The sequence below is a fragment of the Eretmochelys imbricata genome, chromosome 8, assembly GCF_965152235.1.
Source record: "Eretmochelys imbricata isolate rEreImb1 chromosome 8, rEreImb1.hap1, whole genome shotgun sequence".
NCBI lineage: Eukaryota > Metazoa > Chordata > Testudines > Cheloniidae > Eretmochelys > Eretmochelys imbricata.
Genome location: NC_135579.1, coordinates 46334432 through 46358877, shown reverse-complemented (window position 1 = coordinate 46358877; position 24446 = coordinate 46334432). Strand labels below are relative to the sequence as shown.

General features: G+C 48.7%; 1 protein-coding gene across 1 annotated transcript; it reads left to right on the top strand.

Annotated features, from left to right (window-relative positions):
- Positions 1 to 4762: 4762 nt before the first annotated feature.
- On the top strand, positions 4763 to 23501 carry LOC144268719 (dimethylaniline monooxygenase [N-oxide-forming] 4-like). Its single transcript, XM_077823884.1, has 9 exons — positions 4763 to 4800; positions 8243 to 8375; positions 9620 to 9799; positions 10644 to 10806; positions 12208 to 12353; positions 13406 to 13605; positions 15319 to 15671; positions 16147 to 16219; positions 23072 to 23501. The coding sequence occupies exons 2-9, from the start codon at positions 8244 to 8246 to the stop codon at positions 23499 to 23501; spliced, it is 1677 nt and encodes a 558-aa protein (XP_077680010.1). The 5' UTR covers positions 4763 to 4800; position 8243.
- The last annotated feature ends 945 nt before the right edge of the window (positions 23502 to 24446 follow it).

The window sequence follows — 24446 nt, the reverse complement described above, 5'->3', positions numbered from 1 at the left end:
GGTGGGGAAATACTATGCTTTGTTTGAAAACTGCTTGTTGCACACATACAGAGCAACATTTCTGCATTAATTCCACCATGTGCTGAAGGCACACATCCAGACGTGTACTTTTTGCTACGACTTTGGATAAATGTAAGTAGCTTTTTTTTTCTTCTATTTGTTACTGCTTCTGTTTCATAAAAGAGAGACAAGGTGGGTAAGGCAATATCTTTTATTGCAGCAACTTTTGTAGGTGGAAGGGACAAGCTTTTGAGCTTCATGGAGCTCTTCCGCAGGGCACTTATGTTCTTAAAATGACACTTTCTGATATAGTTTATAATACATATGTGTAGCTAAAGTTGTATACAAATTATGGAGTAAAATAAGTCCCGTTTTCAAAAGTGACTTGGACACGTAGGAGCCCAAGTTCCATTGACTTTCAATCAGATTTAGGCTCCTAAATACCTACATTCAGTTTGAAAATGGGACTCAATAAAATTGTTCGAAGTGCCCATAGTTCCTATGGAACAAGAAGTAATTAAAGTTGTAGGTAGGTTTCATAGAATCATAGAATATCAGGGTTGGAAGGGACCCCTGAAGGTCATCTAGTCCAACCCCCTGCTCGAAGCAGGACCAATTCCCAGTTAAATCATCCCAGCCAGGGCTTTGTCAAGCCTGACCTTAAAAACCTCTAAGGAAGGAGATTCTACCACCTCCCTAGGTAACGCATTCCAGTGTTTCACCACCCTCTTAGTGAAAAAGTTTTTTCTAATATCCAATCTAAACCTCCCCCACTGCAACTTGATATGCTCCATTTTTTTAATTGCCTTCTAACTTTCTGGACAGAAAAGTACTAAACGTCGTCCTGAATTTTCTCATGATGTCTCAGATTGGGGAATTTGCTTAGCAAGTGTCAAAGAAATCATTCTACTTCTTATCTCCCTCCAACTGTTGATTGAATTAACCAATTTGTTTGACACCTGGGAAGCTTACAATAGGGTATGAGACTTTGTCTCTTACTGAGCATTTGGAAAGTGCTGGATTAGATATTTATTTGCTACGTAAGCAAAAATTACACGTTTTCCATTTTTTTTTTGCCCCCACAAGGTCTTTTGCTATTGCTTTATTGGGTGCCTTAACAGAAACCCAAACAGTTGAGAACATGTTAATGTACAGTTTTATTAAATATTAACTCTGAATTTCCTGGGTTTCCAATGTTTGGGGCTTTTTTGTAATAATGGCAATATTCTTGCCATGTTACTTAACCTTTAAACCTTTAACCATCATTTGCTGCGGCTTAACAGTTTTATTGCCTGGCCTTCACTTAGGTCTCTGGGATGGAGCAGACCCTCTGGGTTAGTCCAGCACTGGGTCAGTATGGCACTATGTGAATCCTTACTTTAAAGATACATGGCCCCATCCTTGGCCATGCTCAAGCAGCAGCACAAAGCAGCCTTAAACCTGGCTTAAAGGGTCAGGGGCTGATTCCTCCAGCATTGGGGAACCTCCAATGGTACAGAGTGGTAACAGCTTCAGTGCTGTCCCTGGTACCTTGGAGCAGAGGGTGTGGCTATGGTAAACAGGAGGGGCTATCCCTGCCAACCAATACAGCTCCTTCGGGGTATGAGTAGGCTTTAGGATATGTTATTTAAATAATGGTTTATTGGTACGGGGGGGTATTTTAATGAACAAATTAAAAAATCCAGCAGAATGCTGGGAAGAGGCTTTGGGACTACAAGGCTAATAAAAAAGCTAGGCTATTGCAACCAGGGGCCCTCCACTTCCTGTGCTTTGCACTTTCTTTCACTTCCTCGTACCTGTGTACATAGGCATTCAACTCTCTCAGCCTAAGGCAAGGCATTGTGCTGCAGGAACAGCATCGGGGAACCCCACAAAGGCTTGCTGGTGGCCCACCGGGTGAGAAACACTGTGCTATGGAGTGTAGTCCTAGCAGAAAATTAATAGCTGGGTTTAATGAGAGCTGCAATGAACTGCACTTGCTGCAGGATAAGTGCTCAGCTACTCAGACAACTCCATCCTGCACAAATTGCCGCAGATGCAGTCAATGAAGCACCAGTAAGGAGCATTATGTTATCAGAAACTCTCCATTTGCTGACCATACCATTAGGTCAAAGATAAGATGAGTCACTATGTTTGGATCCAAATGTCATTTGCCCAAATGTCAGGGGTTAGGTTTGGCCTGTTATAGAGAGGAGTTATCCATCAAGGTCTGATTCAGATCCAAACTCCAGGCAGATTCAGATGCAGGAGTGCAGTTTATTCCCATCTCAACACAGCAGCACAATTTCTATCATCTTCTGAACTCTGCCTTTTCCAATCAACCCTTTCCCAAGCCACGGTTGTCTTCTCTTGATGTCTTCATGCTTCAGTTGTTTACACACACAGCTGATTAAACTTATTAAACTTGGTCACTAGTAAACCACAGAATGTCATCTGAGACCATTCTCTCTTGGCACTTTCACCGTAAGTTGCAGTTTCTCTCCAGTTATCAAGTGCAAAACTTGAAAGAGCGAAGGAATTCCCTTTCCCTGACTCTGTGAGTACAAATTATTCATGAAACTGTCTCAACAAAGGCAAATGAGAAGGCTCAAATGTAAATCCCCAGGATGAAAAAGAGAGAATCAGAACCCCACATTTTCAGGAACGCTGAGGTCCACAGATCCCACTGGCAATCAGGCCACTTCTGTGTAGTTACATGTGACCTTTGCAGCCTCTTTCACCTTGATCTTTCAAGTGCCTGACGGCAAGCTGTATTTATACAGTGCCCCATCAGTGTAGAATCTGAGCACTTCATAATCTTTGTATTCATCCTCACAATACCCTGGGAGGTATTGTGTTCTGTTCTCCCCGCTCTACTGAGAGGGAACTGACACACAGAGTGACAAAGGGAGTCGCCCAAGGTCACCCAGGAAGCCCATATTAAAAAAAAAACTTGAACCCAGGTCTCCTAAGTCCTAGACTAGCAACCTAACCACTGGGCTGTTCTTCCTCTCTGCTTCTTTTGCCTTTTGCATCTCACTCCTATGTTCCCCGTTCTTTTGGACTGAAATGAGGGGAGGTGCTTATGTTGTTAACTTGCAGGCCTTTGCATGAGAGTCCCTGAGGAGTCCTCTCTCCTCAGACAGAAGACTGTGTAAATTGTCCAAGACAAGCCAGTTGTTCTTTCCTAAAAACAAGTTTTATGTAGAGAGTTACAAGCAGTGATGAGCTGCCAAAATCTTAACAACCGGTTCCCTATAAAAAGTTCTGATTTAAGGGATGTGCCCCAGTATGTATTTTTTGTACCAACAGGGTTACCATACGTCCGTATTTTCCCGGGAGGAATTTAAATCGCCTCCCAGATGGCGATTTAAGAACCAAAAAGCCTGACCTGTCCGGGAAAATACGGATGTATGTTAACCCTGCCTAAAGTTCTTTTTTAAAAAGATGGGCCTAAACTAGAAATGAGCTCCGTTTCACATGTGTGGGTCCCCACCACTCCCTGGGGGTGTGCTAGGGTGACCAGATGCCCCAATTTTATAGGGACAGTCCCGATTTTGGGGTCTTTTTCTTATATAGGCAGGAGGTGCGGGGGTGGCTGGAGACAGGGGCTGGCTACGGGCAGGGCAGGGGGTGCGGCAGGGGCTGGCTGCGGGCAGGGCAGGGGGTGGCTGTGGGCAGGCGGTGCGGGGCTGGCTGGAGGCAGGGCAGGGGGGTGGCTGGAGACGGTGGCTGGAGGCAGGGCAGGGGGTGCAGCAGGGGGTGGCTGGAGGCAGGGGCTGGCTGCGGGCAGGGTGGCGGGTACTCACAGGGAGAGCAGCAGGACGCAACCCAGGCCCAGCAGAGCAGCCGGGGACCCACCAGGCAGCATCGGGAGCCCCAGGGCCAGGGGAGCAGCAGCAACAGGGCTCGTGCCCAGGGCCAGGCAGCAGCCCACATGGCTCCTGCAGCGCAGCGCCCCCGGGGCCGGAGGAGGAATTACATCACTTCCCAGCCAGAGCCTATCAAAGCCTCAGCGTCCCCTGCAGGGAAGCGGGTTAACAACTGGTTCTAAAACTGCTTCAAAATTTAACAGGTTCACGCGAACCGGTGCGAACCGGCTCCAGCTCACCACTGGTTACAAGTAAGGGGACAAACAGAAAACAAACTTAAACACTCAACACTGCTTGGGGTTGCCTGGACCCAAGGCCGCCCCATGATGGCCTACTTCCAGGGGTCGTTACAGGAACCTTTTCATTCTCCTATAAGCAACGATCCTCCTGTGCCCCACGCTGGTCACAGCTGACAGTCTGTCCTTGCCGGCTTCCTGCTGTGCAAGTGTGTCTTGTTTTAAGTGTAAAATACACCCTGCTATTCCAGTCGGAATCCATTATCCTATTGCCTAATACAGGAGTCCTGGTTAGCTAACAACCTCCTATAGTCAAGGCAGGCAAATGCATTCCAGGAGATTACCGCCTACTCCACACGGGTGATAGTTTGAGAGCTAGATGATATCCCAATTACAGGACTGGCTGCCGCTCTTTCACTTTTCTGGTCTCTCCGAGTGCATCCCCTCAGGCACCAGGCTTCCTGCCTTCACCACTCCTGGGGTGGATTCAGCCACTTTACCCACTCTTGAGATTGGGCGCTAGGCTACAGCACCCTGTGTGACAACCATGTTTACGCAACAGGACCAACTAGGTTCAGCACCTGGGGTCCTTCCCTTTGGGAATCTGTGACCAGTGTTCGTACAGTCAGAGCATTGGCTTCACCCAAAGCATCGTCTGTTTTGCAGCAGGAACAAAGACCTGAGAGAAAAAGGATTGAAAACAGCCTACACACGTCCATCTTGGCAGTCCCTCCTACCTATGTGGTGGATGGTAACCTAATGTTGGGGTTGCTGGCCCCCTACTGGAACTTAGTGGGTTAGTGAGACTTTGGCTGACCCTCTCCCACACCAGGAGAAAGGGGAAGGGCCAAAGAGGACTCAGGATCCTGAGACTGATAGTCCCCAGGGCCACTGGGGAGAAGCTTGTTCTCCAAATCAGCCAGCTTGACAGGGTGAGCACGCCAAAGAGTGAGTCAAGAGCCTGGTCCCCCTCCGTGTGAGCTGGGGCTGCCAGAGCAGAGCCAAGGAGATAGCAGCAGCTGGAGCTTGGCTGGAGACAGCAGCAGCAGTACTGAGCTGGGGGGGCCAGAGCTGAGCTGGAGGCAGAAGTAAGCTAGAGAGGGAGCTAGAGCAGCCCGGAGCCAGGAGCTGGGGCAGCACAGACCAGCCACGCCGAGGGTGAGCCAGGGCTGAGCTGCAGTGGGAGCCACAGAGCCAGAGAGCGGCCACCGGACAGGTCACAAGTAACACTGGAGCGGAGAGAGGCGAGCAGCTGAGGAGGGCGATGGGGGACCCTGGGCAGTGAGGGCCCAGAAGAGGCTGGAGTGCCCAAGAAGCCTTGAGGCTGGAGTCGGAGTGGGGACATGCCCCTGGATGGAAGGGCCGATGCTGGGAAGGATCTCACTAGAGCCTGAGAGCATGTATCCACCACCAGAGCAGTCTCTGATCTGTGGTATCACCACAGCACCGCCAGGGCCTGGTAGGGAGTCCTGGGAGGTGTGAGGAACGGACTGAACTTTCCTTATGTCCCAGACACTGCTATTCATGGTGTTCCCCGTGCCCATGAGGGGCCTGCTTCCTTTAACTGTTTCCATTCTTCCCGTTGCTCTTTAATTGTATTTGGTTTAAACTTAGAGCAGTGCTGAGTGTGTCAGGGAAGCAGCCAGTGAGGAGAGAGCACCCTGGCATGGGGACACAGTAGCCCCTATCCTGAGTGACCATGACACAATTGGGGGTCAAGCCCCACAGGAATTCTGGGCCCAGCCTTGTTGGGGTTATGTGGACTCTGCCACACAGGAGAGTGAACGGGGAGCCCTTGAGGTCAGGCAGGCCTCTGGGTGAAAGGAGTGGGAGCGAGGACTCAGATCCTTTCACTAGCCCATTTCACTGGGGTAGTGCAGAAACCGGGAAAGTTCCCCACAATAGTGAGACAATTACCCCGGTTACACTAGGCAGGCTTCACTTCCTCAGGTACCCCTCAGCGGGTGACTGGCTCTCAGTCAGATTCTCTCAAACAACTACTGCTCCAGCCTGGAGAGAGAGTTTCTTTGGTCTTCTGTACTCATGACCCCTTTCCTTTCATGGTCCCAACCAGTTCTATAGGTTGCCAGGAGGCCGAATCTTCAAAGCTAATAGTTTGGGCATTGATTCTAACAGCCCTTAATTGTTTACTGAGGGGTGGCTTATCCTGAGCCATTCTTGCTCTTTCTGCTTGTCTTTTCTGACAGGCCCCTATTAGACTAACCCACTATCTTCCTACAGTGACCATGCCAATAACCAGGTCAACCTACAGCATTCATAAATTATTGCAGAGCAGTTCCAAACTGTCACTGGATCTTAATGTCCATGTCTCACCCCAATGATGACTTCATCCCCTGAGTTAGTGGCTGGGTCTGAAAGTGCCTGGGAAGGTTTTCCTCCACAAAAGAGCTTCCACCCCTTTGCCTTTCGCATGAGTCCTCAAACATAATTTTAGCAATTGGCCATATGGGGCAAAATCCTGGCCCCATTGAAATCAATGGGAGTTTTGCTTTTGACTGCAGTGGGACCAGGATTTCATCCATAAATCTTATTGGGAGTGGACTACATCCACTCTGATCAAACTGGCCCTGTCAACACTGGTTCTCCACTTGTGAGGTAACTCCCTTCTCTTCATGTGTCAGTATATTTGTATCTGCATCTGTAATTTTCACTCCATGCATTTGAAGAAGTGGGGTTTTTACCAATGAAAGCTTATGCTCAAATAAATCTGTTAGTCTTTAAGGTGCCACCGGACTCCTTGTTGTTTTTGTGGATACGGACTAACACGGCTATCCCCGATACTTGTCATCCATAAATCTTAGTTTGCTGCCGGGCCCACTTACGGATTCAAGAGGCTGACTTCAGGCAAGCCAGACTTGAACATTTTGGTCAGGGTTTAAAAGACACCAGTGCCTGGTGCTGCTGAAAAGCAGGGGTGTTAAGTTAACCACAGTTGTTAGTCACAGATGGGCATTGCCTTTAGTCCTAAGGACATTCTCCCTGCTCTAGGGCCAGCCTTAGGGGTGGGCCACCTGAGCACAGGGCGCTGTGGTCAGGGGGGTTCCGTGCAGCAGTATAGAAGCACAGACTGCTGGCTGGCAGGGGAGCGCCACAAACTCACAGAGGCAACACATGGGGTGGGGGAGTGCCCGGATTTCTCCCTGCTTCCTCCCCGCGCAATGGGGAGGGAGGACGAGTGGTGATGCACAGATACTGCTCTCCCAACTCCTCCCTAGGTGTCTGAAGGGGGGGAGAGTGAAGAGAAACATCAAGCACTCCATGCATTTTTCCCAGGTCATTTTCCCCACCTGGGCTGTGCTGTGAAGCGAGCATCAGGAGCTGCTGCCCTCCCCTTATGCAGCCCAGGTGGGGAAAGTAATCTGGATTCAGAGAGCCCTGACATTGCTTCTTGCTCACAGCCCCTTAGGGGGGCACAGAGGAGCAGCATTTGAGGTGGGAGCGAGCAGCAATGCCAGCCATTCTATGTATCCAGGTCAGTTTCCCCACATGGGCGCAGCAGGGGTTAGGGGCTCAGGGGAGCAAAGGAGTTAGGGGCGCAGAAGGAACAGTGCAGCACAAAGTAGGGGTGGCAGTACACCATATACCATGCCACCCTTATTTCTCCACTGCTGCTGACAATGGCACTGCCTTCAGAGCTAGGCGCCCAGCCAGCCGCCACCACTCTCCAGCCACCCGGCCAGTTCTTAATTTGTGCAGGGGCTTGCTGGGGCTGAGTCACGGCACCTCTTCCAATACAAATTAAGCATTGAAGGAGGCAGCAGGGGCCTGGGGGGTGGGGAGCCTACAGGGGTCGGGAGCCTACAGGGGTGGGGGGTGGGGAGCCCACAGGAGCCAGGGGCAATGGGACGGAGCACCTTGCCCATGGGGGCCAGGAACACCAAAATACAAGTTCACCCAGGGCGCCATTTTCCTTAAGGCCGGCCCTACTCCCTGCCCTGAAAAATCCCTGTTGTTGCAGCAGCACAGCAATACAAATTTGAACCTATGTATTAACCTTTGTCCTTTACTGAGCTGCAGAAATTCCAGCTACTTAATCATTTATTTCCCTGCTGTACTCCAGCTTAAGCTCTCACAATGTGAGGCACTGTGACATTGATGTTGACACCAACTTGACTCTCTCCTGGTACAGCACAGCATGGTCCAGAGGGTGGCAATCATTGGAGCTGGGTCCAGTGGACTGGCCTCCATCAAGTGCTGTCTGGATGAGGGGCTGGAGCCCACCTGCTTTGAGCAAAGTCATGACATCGGGGGCCTCTGGAGGTTCACAGTGAGTGGGATTTCCTTATCCAGTGACTTCTTAACAAGGTGTTTATTTTGGACCAGGCTATGTGTTGTTTTGAATATTACCATAGTTTACATTTGCAGCCAAGGAAGAGACTGTACCCATGGACCTAGGCAAATTTTCAGACCTGACTCATTGGGCTTCCCTTTCTGACTTCACAGGGATAAGGAGATGGAATGACAAGAGCCATAGTCTCTGGCATACATGTATCTACTCTTCCCCAGTAAAGTCAGTACTTACACTGGAGCAATGCACCAGAGTCTGGAAATCAGCTGTATCCAGTCCCTCAATAACACCATTATAAAGACAGGGATATGAGGAGATTGAGGGCTTGTCTACATGAGGAAATTGACCAGAGTAGCTACTGCAAAAAAAACCCCAAAACATTCTGGAATAGGTCCCCATATGGACACACTTACTCTGGAATAAGCATGTCTGGTTTGTTTTTGTTGTTGGAGTTTTTTTTTTCTGTGTTATCTGAATCCACTTTGAAAGTGGATTAAGCTAAACCAGAAAAGGCACTCTTCTTCCAAAATAAGTGTGTCCACATAGTTATTCCAGAACAGCTATAGCTCTTTAAATTCACCCATAGGCGCCAACTTCTCCTGGCGCTAGTGGGTGCTTGACCCCCTGCCTGCCCCCGCCCAACTCCACCCCTGCCCCGCCCCCATTCCAACCCCTTCCCCAAAGTCCCTGCCCCAACCCTTCCCCCTCCCTGCCCCCACTGGACTCCTTCCCCAAATCCCCACCCCAGCCCCACCTCTTCCCCGCCTCCTCCCCTGAGTGTGCTGCATTCCCGCTCCTCCTCCCTCCCTCCCTCCCTCCCGGAGCTTTTACACCATGAAACAGCTGTTTTGTGGCGGCAAGCGCTGGGAGGAGAAGCGGCGATGTGGCGCGCTCAGGGGAGGAGGCGGAGCGGAGGTGAGCTGGGGTGGGGGGGGCAGGGCAGGGAGCTTGGCTGCCGGTGGGTGCAGAGCACCCATCAATTTTTCCCTGTGGGTGCTCCAGCCCCAGAGCACCCACGGAGTCGGCACCTATGAATTCACCCCCTACCTTATTCTGGAATAACTTCCCAGTGTAGACAAGTCCTGAGGTGGTGGTGTGGAACCCATGTGTCTGTTCTGTGTACCAGTGGGCTGTTGAACCCTGCTTTGATGACCCAAGTCAAGCAACTCCCTCTCAATCAGTCACTTTTTGACAACATGTTGCGTATTTTGCATTTGACACAGGAAGCTGGGAGGATCAGCGTCTACAGATCGGTGATAACCAACACCTCCAAGGAGATGATGTGTTTCAGCGATTTCCCCTTCCCAGAGGATTTCCCCAACTACATGCACCACTCCAGGCTCCTGGAGTATTTCAGAATGTACACCGAGCACTTCAGCCTTCTCAGATACATACGTTTCAAGGTAAGAAGGAAGTCAAAGGTTTGTGTGTGTGCAACGCTGCAGTTGACATGCCAGGCCTTCAGGTCTGCCCAAGCTACGTTTGGTGCAGGACCCAAAGAGGTGTGGGGACAAAGACGGCTTAACATTTAATGACAGGTTTCAGAGTAACAGCCGTGTTAGTCTGTATTCGCAAAAAGAAAAGGAGTCCTTGTGGCACCTTAGAGACTAACCAATTTATTTGAGCATAGAGGATGTTGATCAGGTGATTCCGCAGTTTCTTTGAGAGCGTGTGGCACAAGCTGTCAGCATAGTCTGTATGGTATGTAGATTGTAATGGATTTTTTACCTTCAGTCCTTTTGGTACGATGTCCATCTGTTTGCATTTGGAAAGGAAGATGATGTCTGTTTGTATCTGTACAAGTTTTTCTCCTTTTCTTTTAACATTTAATGTCACCTTTGTGCTCCCCCAATCCTGGAGGTAGCTAGGCTGGAAGTCTGACGCCCAGTGCTAGTGAAAGGAGGCTCAAGGCTGCCCTAATCTATGGTGTCTGGTGACAGGTCACACCCCTCAGCTACCCTTTTCAGCTCCTTAGCATTACTGCCCTGGTGCAAAGGGGCTGGAGCAGGGGTCCTGCATACTTACAGAAGAAAGAAATGTCTGTACTTCCAGGCTTACCCGAGCACTGAGGCCCAGATCCTCAAAGGTCTGTAGATGCCTAACTCCCAGTGGAGTTCATAACTCCCAGTGGGATTTAGGAACCCAAATATCTTTGGGGATCTGGGTCTAACCATTCACACATGGAACCCATTTACCATAAAGAACAATCCATAATGGTGTTTTGATTTTCATGTGGTTTCCTGTAAGACCACAGTTCACAGTGTAAGGAAACGCCCAGATTTCTCCACCACTGGCCAGTGGGATGTTGTCACCGAGACTGATGGGACGGTTGAGTCTGCCATTTTTGACGCTGTTATGGTTTGCAGTGGCCACTATGCAGAGCCCCATTTACCACTGGATTCTTTCCCTGGTAAGTCCTGCATTTACAGCTGAACATATTACAGAAAGCTACATGGCTTGTGGGGTGAAATTCAGCCCTGGCGAAGCAGTCTGTGGCGGGATGAATACCAGCATTAGTGAATAAGGTGAATTCATTTATGGACTGGAATATGACTCCCTGTGTGCTTCCCTGCAGTGCCCTGCCTGTGTCCTTCTGATCTGCCCAGAAGAGATGGTCTCTGTAGTAAGAGGATATTTTATTCCTAATGTCCTTTCAGCCCTTGCCTCGCTAATGAGGCTGCCAATGAGGTTATTAATTAGCCCCAGCTATGAGCGTGGTTTAATGTGACGCAGGTGAAGCACAAACTGAAACTGACTGCCTGAGGGATCACCAGGATGACATCGCAGAGTAGAGCTAATACACAGCTTCCCAGATCTACAGGGAGAAAATGTATAGCTTTGCAACTAAGGAGAAAATCAGTCTGACCCATTTTCTGTGAGTTTTCTGCCATGCCTCACTTTGGGAAGCCCCACCTGCAGTGATTAGAATCCACAGGGGGGAAGATTTCATAGCCCCTTAAAGGAACATGCAATTGGCCGCACCTTCTCCCATGACAAGATGAAAATCTAAAGGGCCAGATCCATAGCTGGTGTAAATTGATGTAGCTATTGAAGTCAATGGAGCTTTGCTGATATATATCAGCTGAGGACCTAGCACAGAATTTGCAAAGATTCTGAAGGATGATGATGGAAAGCACTGATATATAAGAAAAACAATGAGGAGTCCGGTGGCACCTAAAAGACTAACAGACTTATTTAGGCATAAACTTTCGTGGATTAAAAAACCCCACTTCTTTGATGTAAGTGTGGTTTTTTACCCACAAAAGTTTATGCCTAAATAAATCTGTTAGTCTTTAAGGTGCCACCGGACCCCTTGTTGTTTTTGTGGATAAAGACTAACACGGCTACCCCTCTGATACTAATATATAAGCTAAAACAATTCATTGTTATTACTTGTATATACTCCATGATCTCTGCAAACCCCCAAGCCTGAGTTGAACCTACTCCACATGAGAGGAGCATGATGCAAATGAAACATTGATGTCAACGTATTAGCAACTCCAGATTTAAAAAGGTGGCATTGTCTTGGCATAGGAATAAAAACCAGGGGGCCCAGAAGGATAGGGTATTGGATCCTTTCAGAGTACTCAGGGCTCCACACATCACCCAGTGAAATCAATGGAAAGACTCCCATTGATCTCAAGTGCACTTGAATCTGACACTTAAGGAAAAATGGTTGGACACGAAGTGGGAAGACTAGCGTCATTCAACAGGAATTAAGGGTCAAAAGCAATACTGTCCAGGCAGAATTGTCTCAGTGTAACAAGCACATTTATCTAATGGCAGGAGATGCTCCCTGCTTTCTTCACAGGTATAGAAAATCGCTTTAGAGGCCAGTATCTCCACAGCTGGGAATACAAAGACTCTGCCAGTTTCCAAGGGAAGAGAGTCCTTGTGCTCGGTGTTGGGAATTCTGGAGGAGATATCGCCGCGGAGATCAGTCGGGTGGCTGCTCAGGTACAGCTCTGGGATGGTGTAGAGATTTGGAGTCTGAGTTCCTCATGCACACACACTGTCACTTTGGGGTGGCTGTAACAAAAGTCCAATGGGCCACAAGCAAAGGCAGATCAAATCCTGGGCAGCACCAGCCGTGCTGATCGTGGTTTCTCTCTCGACACTATAACTACAATATCTACTGTTACTACTTGTAGAGTGGGTTGCCCCAAATACACATGCTACCCTTTTGGAACCAGAATGTATGCAATTGGCAAAGAATTCTAAGTAGATCAAAGGTTCCTGGACAGAAAGCACCTCTTCCTGTGACCACCAACCATCCCCTCCCTCCCTGACAGTTTTCTTCCTTTAATTCCACCATCCTTTTTTGTCCCATCTCACACCTACCCAGTTCCATCTCCAAAGTAGCTTTGCTGTTTCCAGATCAGCCACGTGCAACCTGGCACCTTCAGTCCTAGATGTGCCCCAGAATCCTTTGTGTAGGCTGCGAAGGAGCCTTCTTTGAAAGAAATGGAAAGCAGAATGTTGCAAAGGTTTCACTGATAGTCCTGCACTCATGAGCAGGGCCTGTGACTATTCTCCCACCCATCCCCCAAGTCAGGAAACATAGCTAGTATCTTGAGCTCTTCAAAAACCCTAATTGCTGCCCTTGGAAAGTGCCTCAGGAAGGATGCAAGATGATATTAGAATGGCGTGAACAAATTAGTAGCCGAGGACATGCCGAGATTAGGCATTGCGAATTGCACGGAGGTTCAGATCAAGGGCTATGAAAAGATATACTTCAATTTCCTGGACCGTTCTGCAAGTCAGTTCAGCAGATAAACTGGTGGTTTTGCAGCCACTAGAAGTCAGAGAGAGACACTGAACTGACTTGTTAATCTGGAGCCTGGTTCCTTACCCCAACCTCCTTATCTTGGGATATTCTGGTTAGCTCTCTACCCTTCCATGCTGAAGACCTCCTAGCAAACATGCAAGACATGATTTGACAGTGAGAACCAAAAAAAGGAAACCAGATTCCCGGGCAATACATTTCTCAAGCCTCAATTATTTTCCAGGTGTTTCTCAGCACCAGAAGTGGCACGTGGGTGATTAGTCGTATTTCAGACCATGGCTTTCCTCTTGACATGATGCTCACCACTCGCTTTCACAACTGTCTCGAAAACTTCCTCCCATTAGCCCTCATGAGACTGCTGAGGATGAAGAAGTTCAATACGTGGTTTGATCATGCAAATTATGGTTTGATTCCTCAGAAAAGGTGCTTTCTTTGTTTTCAGTGTAAATCTCCTGTTTCATTTGGGGAATAGTTACAGACTAGCAAAGCCCTACATTGCCGTGCTCATAGGCACTTCTAGTTTAGGGATTAACACCTATCTGCCAATGGTGGCAATTTTTCACATTTGTTTCCATGTAATACTTTGGTGTGAATCTATCAGATTGACAGCTGCCTCTTCTGGATAACAGTGTAACAGACTCCCATTTGGATCTATAATTTAAGGACTTAGAACATTACCGTACAGAAGGCAGGAGACTGGATAGCTCGGGAGTAGAGTGAGGTGAATATTTTTATGCAAAGTTTTTTCACTGCAAAAATGCAGATTTGGTCAACTGAAACTATTCATTAATGCGGGTCGAATCTGACAAATAGTTTTGGCCAAAAAATGAAAAAACTAAATTTTTGGAAAAATCAAAATGTTTTTATTTTAGCATATTCAAATTGAAATGTTTCCGCTTTTTAGAAAGTGGTTTTCTTTTGGAATTTATGTCCATTTAATTTTAAAAGAACATTAAAAAACATTTAACACCCCCCCCCCCCCAAAACTAAAAACAAAATGAAAACAATTGTTTCAGGTTGAACAAAATGTTTTGTTCAATCCGAAACTGTGTTTTGGGAGCTGTTTTGGGATGAGGGTTGTTTTGTTGAGGGGAAAAAAATGGTTTCAGTTCAACCTGAAAGTATTTTTTTTTCCAATTTTTCTGTTCAACCTCCAAACTGAAAAATGAGTGATTTGCCCAACCCTACTCAGGAGGCTGACAAAGACCCTTTGGCATCTAGGTCAGTAGTTCAAATTCAGCCTAGCTCAGTGACAGGAATTTAGGATCACTAAGTTCTGAGTGCTGTTTTGGTTGTCTACAGCAGTGCTTCTCAAGCTATCGGATGTGGGGGACTGGCCATTTTTTTTCCCAATGTGCGCGCAGACCGGCAGCCGATGGCTCACAGACTGGCACCGGTCCGCGGGCCACCGCTTTGAGTAGCACTGGTCTACATAACATGAGTTGCTGGCTCAGCTTTCCACTCAAAGAAACATTACTATTGACATGAAAAACACCATTGTAAGCCTAGATTCTCCTTTGCACAGCCTGAGCAGCATGAAGAAGATGGAATCTGTCTACACCTGGTCAGCTGACTCTCAGTGGGCATGAAGCCAGCACAGCCAGCTTCTCCACTGACCACCCCACCCACAACCCAGGTGGGATGAGGGTTGGATGGAGCACAGCTCTGTTCCTCCTGGCCCAGTTGCAGTGTGGTGCCTAGGGATCAGAGCCAGCTGTCATAAGTTAGAGCAAAATTAGGCAGCTCTAACTTATGCCACAGCGCCTTGAGGATCAGGAAGCTATACCAGCTCACCAACCGTTCCCCGTCCTCTTCTACATGAAGTACACCTTGGTGCAAAAGAGAATCTAGCTGACAAATGGTAGTCCCAGCTGGTACTGGAGAAACAGATCTGGATTCTGCCTGCTTCTGCTTATCCACAGAACAGGGCAAGTTCCTTCCACATTTCCCCATCTACACACCTCACCCCTGAGCACCTACCTGCTCCATGTCTGGTCTTACCCCATTAGCTCTTCCACACCTCACAATTCATTGTAGTGTAGCCAGAATTCCAGCTCTGCTTTGGTTCTTTTCACACCCCATGTCAGAGCAAACACTGCACTCAATCTCTCTCTCTCCCTTCCTTCTATGTGGCAGTCCAAACCTAAGCTTAATTGTGAATGACGAGCTGCCAAGCTGCATCCTCTGCGGTGCTGTTGTGGTAAAACCAAATGTGAAGGAGTTTACAGAAAGCTCAGCTGTCTTTGAAGATGAGACCATAGAGGAGAACATCGACGTGGTGGTCTTTGCGACCGGATACACTTTCTCTTTTCCCTTCCTTGAAGAGTCTGTTCGCAACATCTGCAGAAGCAAGTATGCCCTTTACAAATACATCTTCCCACCCGCTCTGGAAAAGCCGACTCTGGTTGTCCTTGGCCTTATACAGCTAAGTGGCTCCATCATGGCAGGAACGGAACTCCAGGCTCGTTGGGCCACAAGGGTCTTTAAAGGTAGGCAGACTGAGGGTTTGTCTGTACTGCAGCTGTACTTCCTACCTCGCACAGATGTACACACGCTAGCTTTGATCTAGAGGTGCGCTTAAAATAGCAGCGTAACCATGGCAGTGTGAGCTGGCCACCTGTGTACAGTCCCAGCTAGCCCCTCCCACTAGCTGTGGTGCCATTAGTAAAATGTGACCCTAGACAGAGCATAATTCCACAAAGAATCAACACACTAGCTTCTCTGTGACACATGACTTTGAGCCTCAGCTGTGTAAACTCACCTAGCTCTGCTTGTTTCAGTGGAGCGGTGTTGATTTGCACCAGCTGAGGATCTGGCTCCTAATACTTAGCTCAGCTCTTGCTAAATATGTCCAGCTTCTGATGTAATCAGTGAAGGAGCTCAGAGTGGACTGACTGGTTTGAGGACTTCGGGATCATCTGTGAAAAGTGCTAGTATGTTCTCTGGTTTCTCTTATGTTCCCAGGATTGAACCAGCTTCCTACTGCCAGCAGGCTGATGGCTGAAGTTGCCAAGAAGCAGCAGCATCTAATCAAACAGTACAAAATGCTACTTATTCTATTCCATATTCAAGGCATGATGCTCCAGGCAGTAACATCACTGCTGAACAGGGGGAGGTAGCCCCTCTATCTATCCCTGTCACCAGAGCCTCTGAGTGCCTTGCAGTATTTTGCTGTATTTATCATCACAACAATGCTGTGAGGCAAGGCAATGCTGTTATCCCAATTTTACAGATGGGGAAATTGAGGCACCTCAGCTAGAGCTTTCAGGAAGTGAGGAGCCTAAATACCTTTGAGGATCTGGGCCCTCGAGACCAAGTGACTTGCCCAAAGTCACATGGAAAGTGTGTGGAGGAGCAGAGACTCAGGTCTCTCAAGTTCTAGACCCGGGGTTGGCAACCTATGGCATGCGTGCCAAAGACGGCATGCGAGCCAATTTTTAATAGCACACTGCTGCCTGCCGGGTCCCAGCCGCCGGCCCCACTCAGTCTGCTGCCGAACCCAGGCCGGCAGCGGGCTGAGCGGGGCCGGGGCCAGGACCCCGGCAGGCAGCAGCCTGCCATTAAAAATCCTGCCTGCCCCGGCCCACTCTTCTCTGCCACCCCCGCAGGCTGAAGAAGCTTGGTCCGCAGCTGCTGCTGCTGCAGGGCAGGCAAGCTCTCCCTTCCCCCAGCGTGCTGGGTTCCTGCCCCTCCTCCTCTCCCTCCCTGCCGCTGATCAGCTGATGGCCCTTGCGAGGGAGGGGGCGAAGCGGAGCCGCAGCGCACTTGCGGCTCTGGGGAGGAGGCAGAGAAGAGGTAGGGACACGGGGCCTTGGGGAAGGGGGGTGGAATCAGGGCATATCCACTCCAGCCCCCTGCCGTGAGCCGCTCTGGGCAGGGGGATGGGAGCACCCCCACGACCCCTGCACCCCCCACACACACATTACCAGCCCTCTGCCCTGACCCCTTCACCCCCGCAGGACCCCAGCCCTGGCTCCAGCACCCCCCACACCCCATGCCCTGATTCTTGCACCCCCCACATTCCCACCCCCATCCTGAGCACCAAACGGGAGCTCCTGCACACACACCCCCACATTCCCACCCCCACCCTGAGCACCAAATGGGAGCTGCCGAAGTAAGCGCTCCACATCCCAACCTCCTGCCCCAACCCTGAGCCCCCTCCCTCATTCTAGCTCTTGGCCAGGCCCTACACCCCAACCCCCAGTCTACTCCTCCACCCCCAGCCCTATGCTCAGTGCACTCCCACCCTCAGCTCAGTGCAGAGAGAGAGAGGAAGAGAGGGGGCTAGAACCAGGGAGAAGGTAGGTACCCACTGTATGTGGGCAGGGACGGTATCCCAGACCGGCAGCGGGCTGAATGGCAACGGGCTGAGCCACTCAGCCCACCTCCAGTTTGGGGTCCCAGCCACTGGCCCCACTCAGCCCGCTGCTGGTATGGGGTTCTGGCTGCCGGCCCCTGGCCAGCCGGGGTCCCAGCCGCAGGCCCCGCTCAGGCCGCTGCCGGCCTAGGTGAATGGAACACCAGGCTGGCAGCGGGCTGAGCAGGCCGGCAGTGTAAGATCAGCATTTTAATTTAATTTTAAATGAAGCTTCTTAAACATTTTGAAAACCTTGTTTACTTTACATATGACAATAGTTTAGTTATATAATATATAGACTTATAGAGAGAGACCTTCTAAAAAATGTTAAAATGTATTACTGGCACGCGAAACCTTAAATTAAAGTGAATAAATGAAGACTCAGCACACCACTTCTCAAAGGTTGCCAACCCCAGTTCTAGACAAACACTCTGACCACTGGACCCTCCTTCCACCGACTAGCTAGATTAATAGAAAAACTTTTTTAGTGCAATTTTTTCCCTATCTGTTTGGGTTTTGGCTTTTAATTCTCCTTTTGTGGAACCAAACAGGTGACGAAGAGAGTCAGGGGAAACTCTTCTGACAGAGGCTATGTCTCCACTGCAGTCAGAGGTGTGACTACAGGACATGTAGACATACCGTGTTAGCTGTAATCTGCTGCAGCAGCACAGCTTAGCCTCCCAAGTAGGTAGCCAGGGTGCCAGGTGGGCTTGTACAGGCCACACTGAAGCCCACGCTGCCACAGCTGGACTGCTACTGGTACCAGCTAGCTCGGGTGTGTCCACACATCCTGCACTGATGCCTCTGATTGCAGGGAGACATGCATTTCTGTGGCTAACAGGACCCTAGAATGCCATTAACCAATGCTCCTGAATAGAGTGGGGTTGGACTCGCAGGAGTTCATTTGAAACATTTCTTTTGTTTCATTCATGCCCTCCTCCAAGTTTTTGAAACTGAATGAAACTGAGTTTCACACAGATTCAAAATCACCCAGAAATGGTACCAGTTTGACACAGTAGCACTCAAAATAGATCCATTTCTATTGGGAACCAGATCTGAGTGAGCTCAAAGGGATCACAAACTTCTTGACAGACCTGGACCAAGGCTTGAGTTGCAACAGAACAAAACAGGAGAGCTTTGAACAGTTTGGGATTTATTTGATCCGGCTCTAACCCTGATACAGACTAACACAGCGACGACCACTCTGAAACCTGAAGTTAATGTTTTCCTCTAGAGCAGTGGCACCATCTTGTGGCTAGGAAGAAATGGCAGCTGGTTCCTGTGCCTGGATTCCCCTTCTTTCTAGTTCAGGAAAAACAGGAGTGAGAGTCAACCACTGATTGTAAAACTGAAAGAGTTCTCATTGCAGCCCAGTCTGATGAGGCTGCTGGTAGAACAGCATGTGCAGCATCCTACACTAGTGCCTGTTAAAACGATGCCCGCCAGGATTGGAGGGGTATCCTCTGGCAATTACAACACTGCATACAAAGTGTCCCTCTAGTAACCACACCACAGTTCTGGGGGGGATCCTATCTGCTGACCCCATTTAAGTTGCAAAAGAATTTCCTTTCATGACCACGCTGGAGCTCCAGGAGGCCCACTCTCGTCCTCGTGCTTTCCTGGCTATGTTGCAATTCTCACTGTTTCCCTCTCTGTACCTGGAATCCAGCTCAGGGAGAAAGTGGCAGGGAAGACATGACAACAAAAATCTTCTCATGGGCTTAAACCATGGGCAGTGGGTATAATAGGCCAGGGGAACCTAAGCCTCCCCAAACAGGATGTGGCGTGCCTCCCTCTGAAGGCATGCCACTAGTCTACTGCCTTTGGAGTTTCAGAGTAGCAGCCGTGTTAGTCTGTATTCACAAAAAGAAAAGGAGTACTTGTGGCACCTTAGAGACTAACCAATTTATTTGAGCATAAGCTTTCATGAGCTTCAGCTCACTTCATCAGATGCATAACAGTGGAAAATGCAGTGAGGATGTTTTTATACACACAGATCATGAAAAAATGGGTGTTTATCACTTCAAAAGGTTTTCTCTCCCCCCATCCCACTCTCCTGCTGGTAACAGCTTATCTAAAGTGATCACTCTCCTTACAATGTGTATGATAATCTAGGTGGGCCATTTCCAGCACAAATCCAGAACGATTAACAAGAACATGTGAGGAACAGAAGTGCCACCACCAAAAGGGCACCCGGGCCATGGCCCTGCCCACACTCCACCTGAGGCCCTGCTCCCGCATCCCACTCTTACCCCATGGCCCTGCCCACACTGCTCCTCTTCCCATCCCCGCTCCACCACTTCCCACCCTCCCGCTTCTCGTGCCTCTTCTCCCCTATCCTCATGGTCCCCCCCACCCACCGTTCATGCCTCTTCACCCCCTGAGAGACAGAGAGGCTCGGGGGAGGAGGCGGACAGTGGCGCGAGCGGCGGGGGGGGCCTTTGAAGGAGGGGGCAGAAAGACGTGAGTGGCGGGGGAGGGCTTGGAGGAGGGGGGCCGAGCAGGAGCAGAGCCTGGGGCACAGTGGGGGTGGAGTGTTGGTGAGACCTGGGGGGAGGATGCCAAGTGGGGTGAGCCTCGGGGCGGAGCAGGAGGTGGAGCCACGGTCCAGGCACCAGTGGCCCACCCAGTGCTTCCGGCACTCAGGCCCAGCCTCCCCAAATCCAGGAGTCATGCGCCACCCATGGCTTAGAGAGAACCATAAAATATGGAACTGTCCAGGACGCTGAGAATGATCTTTAAAGATCCATTTGCTTGGGCATTATAGACTTTGATCTATGACCTTCAAAACCCATCATCTCAACAATTGTCTCCCTTTCACAAGGACTGAGGCCTTGTCTTCACTACAAAAAAAAGGTGTGTTCTTAACTCAAGCAAGAGCTAACTCAAGACAAAATCCTAGTGAAGATAAAAACAATATTAGAATTGGAAAAGGTACAAAGAAGGGCAACAAAAATTATCAGTTTCCATCTGAGGAGAGATTAATAAGACTGGGACTTTTCAACTTGGAAAAGAAATGACTAAGGGGGAATATGATACAGGTCTATAAAATGATGACTGGTGTGGAGAAAGTGATAAGGAAGTGTTATTTACTCCTTCTCAGAACACAAGAACCATGGTCACCCAATGAAATTAATAGGTTTAAAACAAACAAAAGGAAGTATTTCTTCACACAATGCACAGTCAACCTGTGGAACTTGTTGCCAGGGGATGTTGTGAAGGCCAGAACTATAACAGGGGATGCAAAAAAGAATTAGATAAGTTCCTGGATGGTAGGTCCATTAGTGGCTATTAGTCATGCTCGGGGTGTTCCTAACCTCTGACTGCCAGAAGCTGAGAGTGGCCAACAGGGGATGATCACTCGATGATTGCCTGTTCTGTTCATTCCCTCTGAAGCACCTGGCAATGGCCCTTGTCAGAAGACAAGATACTGGGCTGGACTGACCATTGGTCTGACCCAGTATGGCCTTTATGTTCTTATAAGGAAGTCTGTAGTTTTCACATGAGTTGGCAGGTCGAGCTATACTTAAAATCTAGACTTTAATTCGATCTGCTGCCACATGTGAAAACTAAAACCTGCCTTGTCCTCACTAGCATTTCCCCTTGAATTAGAGTGTGTCTTCACGGCAGAGTTATCTGCATTGGAGTTACTCTTTTTCAAGTTAGCCTGGCTTACGCGAGAGCAGCCACACAGAAATAACCCACCAGCTGCTGTCTCACATTGGCTCTGTGCTCAGCAATTGTAACCCCCCTTCCGGGGCACCCCTGATCTCCAAAGGCAGTGGAGGGCTTGGTTCCTCCCTCCTTCGGTACTCTTTGACACACACCCCTTTGGGACCAATGGGATCTGGTTCCTGATGAACGGTGTCTCCACCTATTGGCTGGTGGTACAGGTGGCCACGCTGCTAGGACCTCTAGGAATAAGTTAACTAGTGTAGTAACTATGCCCAGATAAGAATTACAACTGTTCATTTCCTGGAACAGGAAAAGGGGGAATTAAGGAAGGAGAGGAGATCAGGAGACACACTTGGGGATGGCACTAAAATGGATCCCTGGCCTGTGTTACAACAATGGCCATTCCCAAAGTCTCCTTGGGCCCAATTTGCGCAGTGTGGCTGGAGATCAAGGGGCAGGCTGGCATCACTGTGGGCAATTTCACAGTTGGCTGGTTGGTGTCCCAAGCGAATCAAGCCATGGCTGATTCCTGGCCTCCAGTGCAGAAGGGGCCTGTGGGCATTGTTGTCTTCCAGCTCTTAGAGTTGCCACAGCTTCTGGAGGTTCAGGCTTCCTGGAGAAGTGCGGGGCCTCTGAGTCAGCTTCAGGCTTCTGACCAGGAGAGTCAGAAAATGGCTTCCCCTCCATGCAACCAAAGAGAATACATCCCTTCCCCTCCCTCCCCACCCGCCCCGCAGGGTTGCTCCATCTCTGAAGTCACATAGAGGCCAGTCCGGCATGTTCATGAAACTTCTGGCTCAGCCCTCCAGCGCAAGCCAGTAGGAAGGCAGCCTCAGTCTCCACACTGTGCTGCTCCCTGCGCTGCAGCACTAGACTGGCAGAGTCTACATCCATACATGGCACAATGACTTCTGGGAACATATCCCATGATTCTTTGTGCTGCAGTAAACTGAGTTGCTCTGTGAATTGTGGGAGAACTTGTCTGTCCTGTCTGAACACACGGGGGAATTGTGGGAAGGCACTGGACTGTTGGCATTCGAGGGGAGCTAGCCTGCATCCACACCACAGAGTAGTTGTGTTAGCAGATGGCAAATTGTGCCAAGGTGAGTTTTAGCCTATAGGGACTAACCAACTCAAGTTAAAAGCATCGCAGCACTTTCTGCGTGAATGGGACTCAAGTGAGGAGCAACACTTGAGTAATAACTCAAGTGAACTTCGCAATGAAGACAAGCTCTTCACTAACTCCAGTGAGCTAACACACCTCTTTTTTTATATCGTGACAACAAGACCTAATGCAGAAAGAGTGAGGATGTGTTCCAAATCCCAGTGACTCACACCTACTCATGAAATAACTTTTGTAGATTTCATTACCTGGGCTCTGGTTCAAATTAAGATCAAGTTAGTGATCGAGATAAAAAATCACCTAACTAATGGCTGACGGTGAACTCTTGTGAGATGAGCAGATGATCTCAGTCTAGCTCTTAATGAACTGGTGACAAATTACCTGAGCAGAGCAAAGCAGGCAGACAGAGGTGGGAGGATATGGTCCCTTATGTTTTTAACTCTCCTCAGAGGGGAACCCTCTTAACTTTCATAGCCCTTCTCTGGATCTTTTTTATTTCTGCTACTTCCTTTTTCAGATAGGGTGGCCAAAACTGAACCAAGATGAAGGCCATAAAATTGATGTATATTGATGTATAGTGTTATTCTATAGCCATGTCTTTAATGGTTTGCATGTCTGACCATTTGCTCTGCACGGAGCTTTGTATGAATCAGGGAAATGGGAAGGAGTTTCAGTCACGCATTTTTTATATACCCAGAAAGACAATAACCTCTTTATTTTATTTCCTAATGAAGGGGTCTTTCCATCAAGGAGAGCAAAATCATATCGAGTTACATTGGCTACATGGATGAAATTGCATCATGTGTTGGTGTAAAACCCAACATACTGCTGCTATTCCTGAAGGATCCCAAGCTGGCCCTGGAAGTTTTCTTTGGCCCGTGCACCCCTTGCCAGTATCGCCTGGCTGGACCAGGAAAATGGGTAGGAGCCAGAAACACCATCCTGACCCAGTGGCACCGGACTCTGAAGCCCCTGAGAACTCGAGTCATTGATGATTCTTCCAATCACTCTTCCGTTTTCCATTTGCTTACAATTCTTGGCCTTCCTGCACTCCTTTGTGCTGGTTTATTTATTTGTAAATATTCCCCTCAACTGTGGTTCCCTGGGGTAAGATTAGGTGCTATTCCCATATGTAAAATGGGCTTTATGAAAGGAGGGCTCTGAGTAGCTGGTGAAGGTTCTAAAATGTGCTGCTAGAAGACAATAACTTCAATGACTGGAACCATTCACCAGTTTCCAGAAAAATTCAGACTCTTCCGCCCAGCTCATCCCAATCAGATGGACACCGGAAACCACCTCTGGCCTTGACACTTTGAGAATATACACCCTTGCTCTCAGCTAATATGAAGTTGGTCCTGAGATCAACCGCTGGCTGAGGAAGCCCTGACAATGCAGAACCAGAGAGCAACAGAGACTATAGAGATTATCAACTCAATCAATGCCTCAGATTATTACAGCTGAGATGTCAGATGTTTCATTTGTCTTTCACCATTGACCCTACCTGTTTACTGATTGCATATTGTTTGTCTTGGATTATGAAAATAGACTAGTCAGCTGCTCTTTTGTACAGAGAGAAGTTGTATAGACAAGTTTCTAATCACTTTCATTTTCTGATTCTTTCCCATTTTGTGCTTGCTACCGGGTGTAATGCTTACCTTAGCAGATGAGCCACACTTCCCTGGTGCCCTGCACCTTATGTAGTTATTTCCAACAAATAATTATCTTGACTCAGACCCCACTCACCGTCAACCTGGGTTTGATTTACCACAAAGGCAATGGAGCCTTCTGAATTGGTTTTGTACCAGACATGGAATTTGTGCTGCAGCGGAATTTCGGTGGCATTTTAGAGACAGTCCATTATGTCAATATGGGCATCCACAAACCATGATATATATTGTTGAGGACTGCCAAATGACTCAACTTCCTGGAGGTCTTCGTGCCTTGAACATCGTCAATAAGAACACTGTGGCTTGGCTCAATCAGATTGCATATGCAAAATAAATAAATAAATAAAATTTCCAACAATACAAAGAGGATGAAAATCTTTAGCATTCTGATTTTAGTAGCATTTTACACTAATTTGGACAGAGGCAGAACTAAGAATTATCT

What these genes read in the sequence shown, in the direction of transcription:
- LOC144268719 (XM_077823884.1), top strand. Translation starts at nt 8,244, where the DNA reads ATGGTCCAGAGGGTGGCAATCATTGGAGCTGGGTCCAGTGGACTGGCC. An exon ending in TCAGTCGGGTGGCTGCTCAG is followed by an intron (nt 12,354 to 13,405) that starts GTACAGCTCTGG and finishes ATTATTTTCCAG; the next exon opens with GTGTTTCTCAGCACCAGAAG. An exon ending in CAGCAGCATCTAATCAAACA is followed by an intron (nt 16,220 to 23,071) that starts GTACAAAATGCT and finishes TTCCTAATGAAG; the next exon opens with GGGTCTTTCCATCAAGGAGA.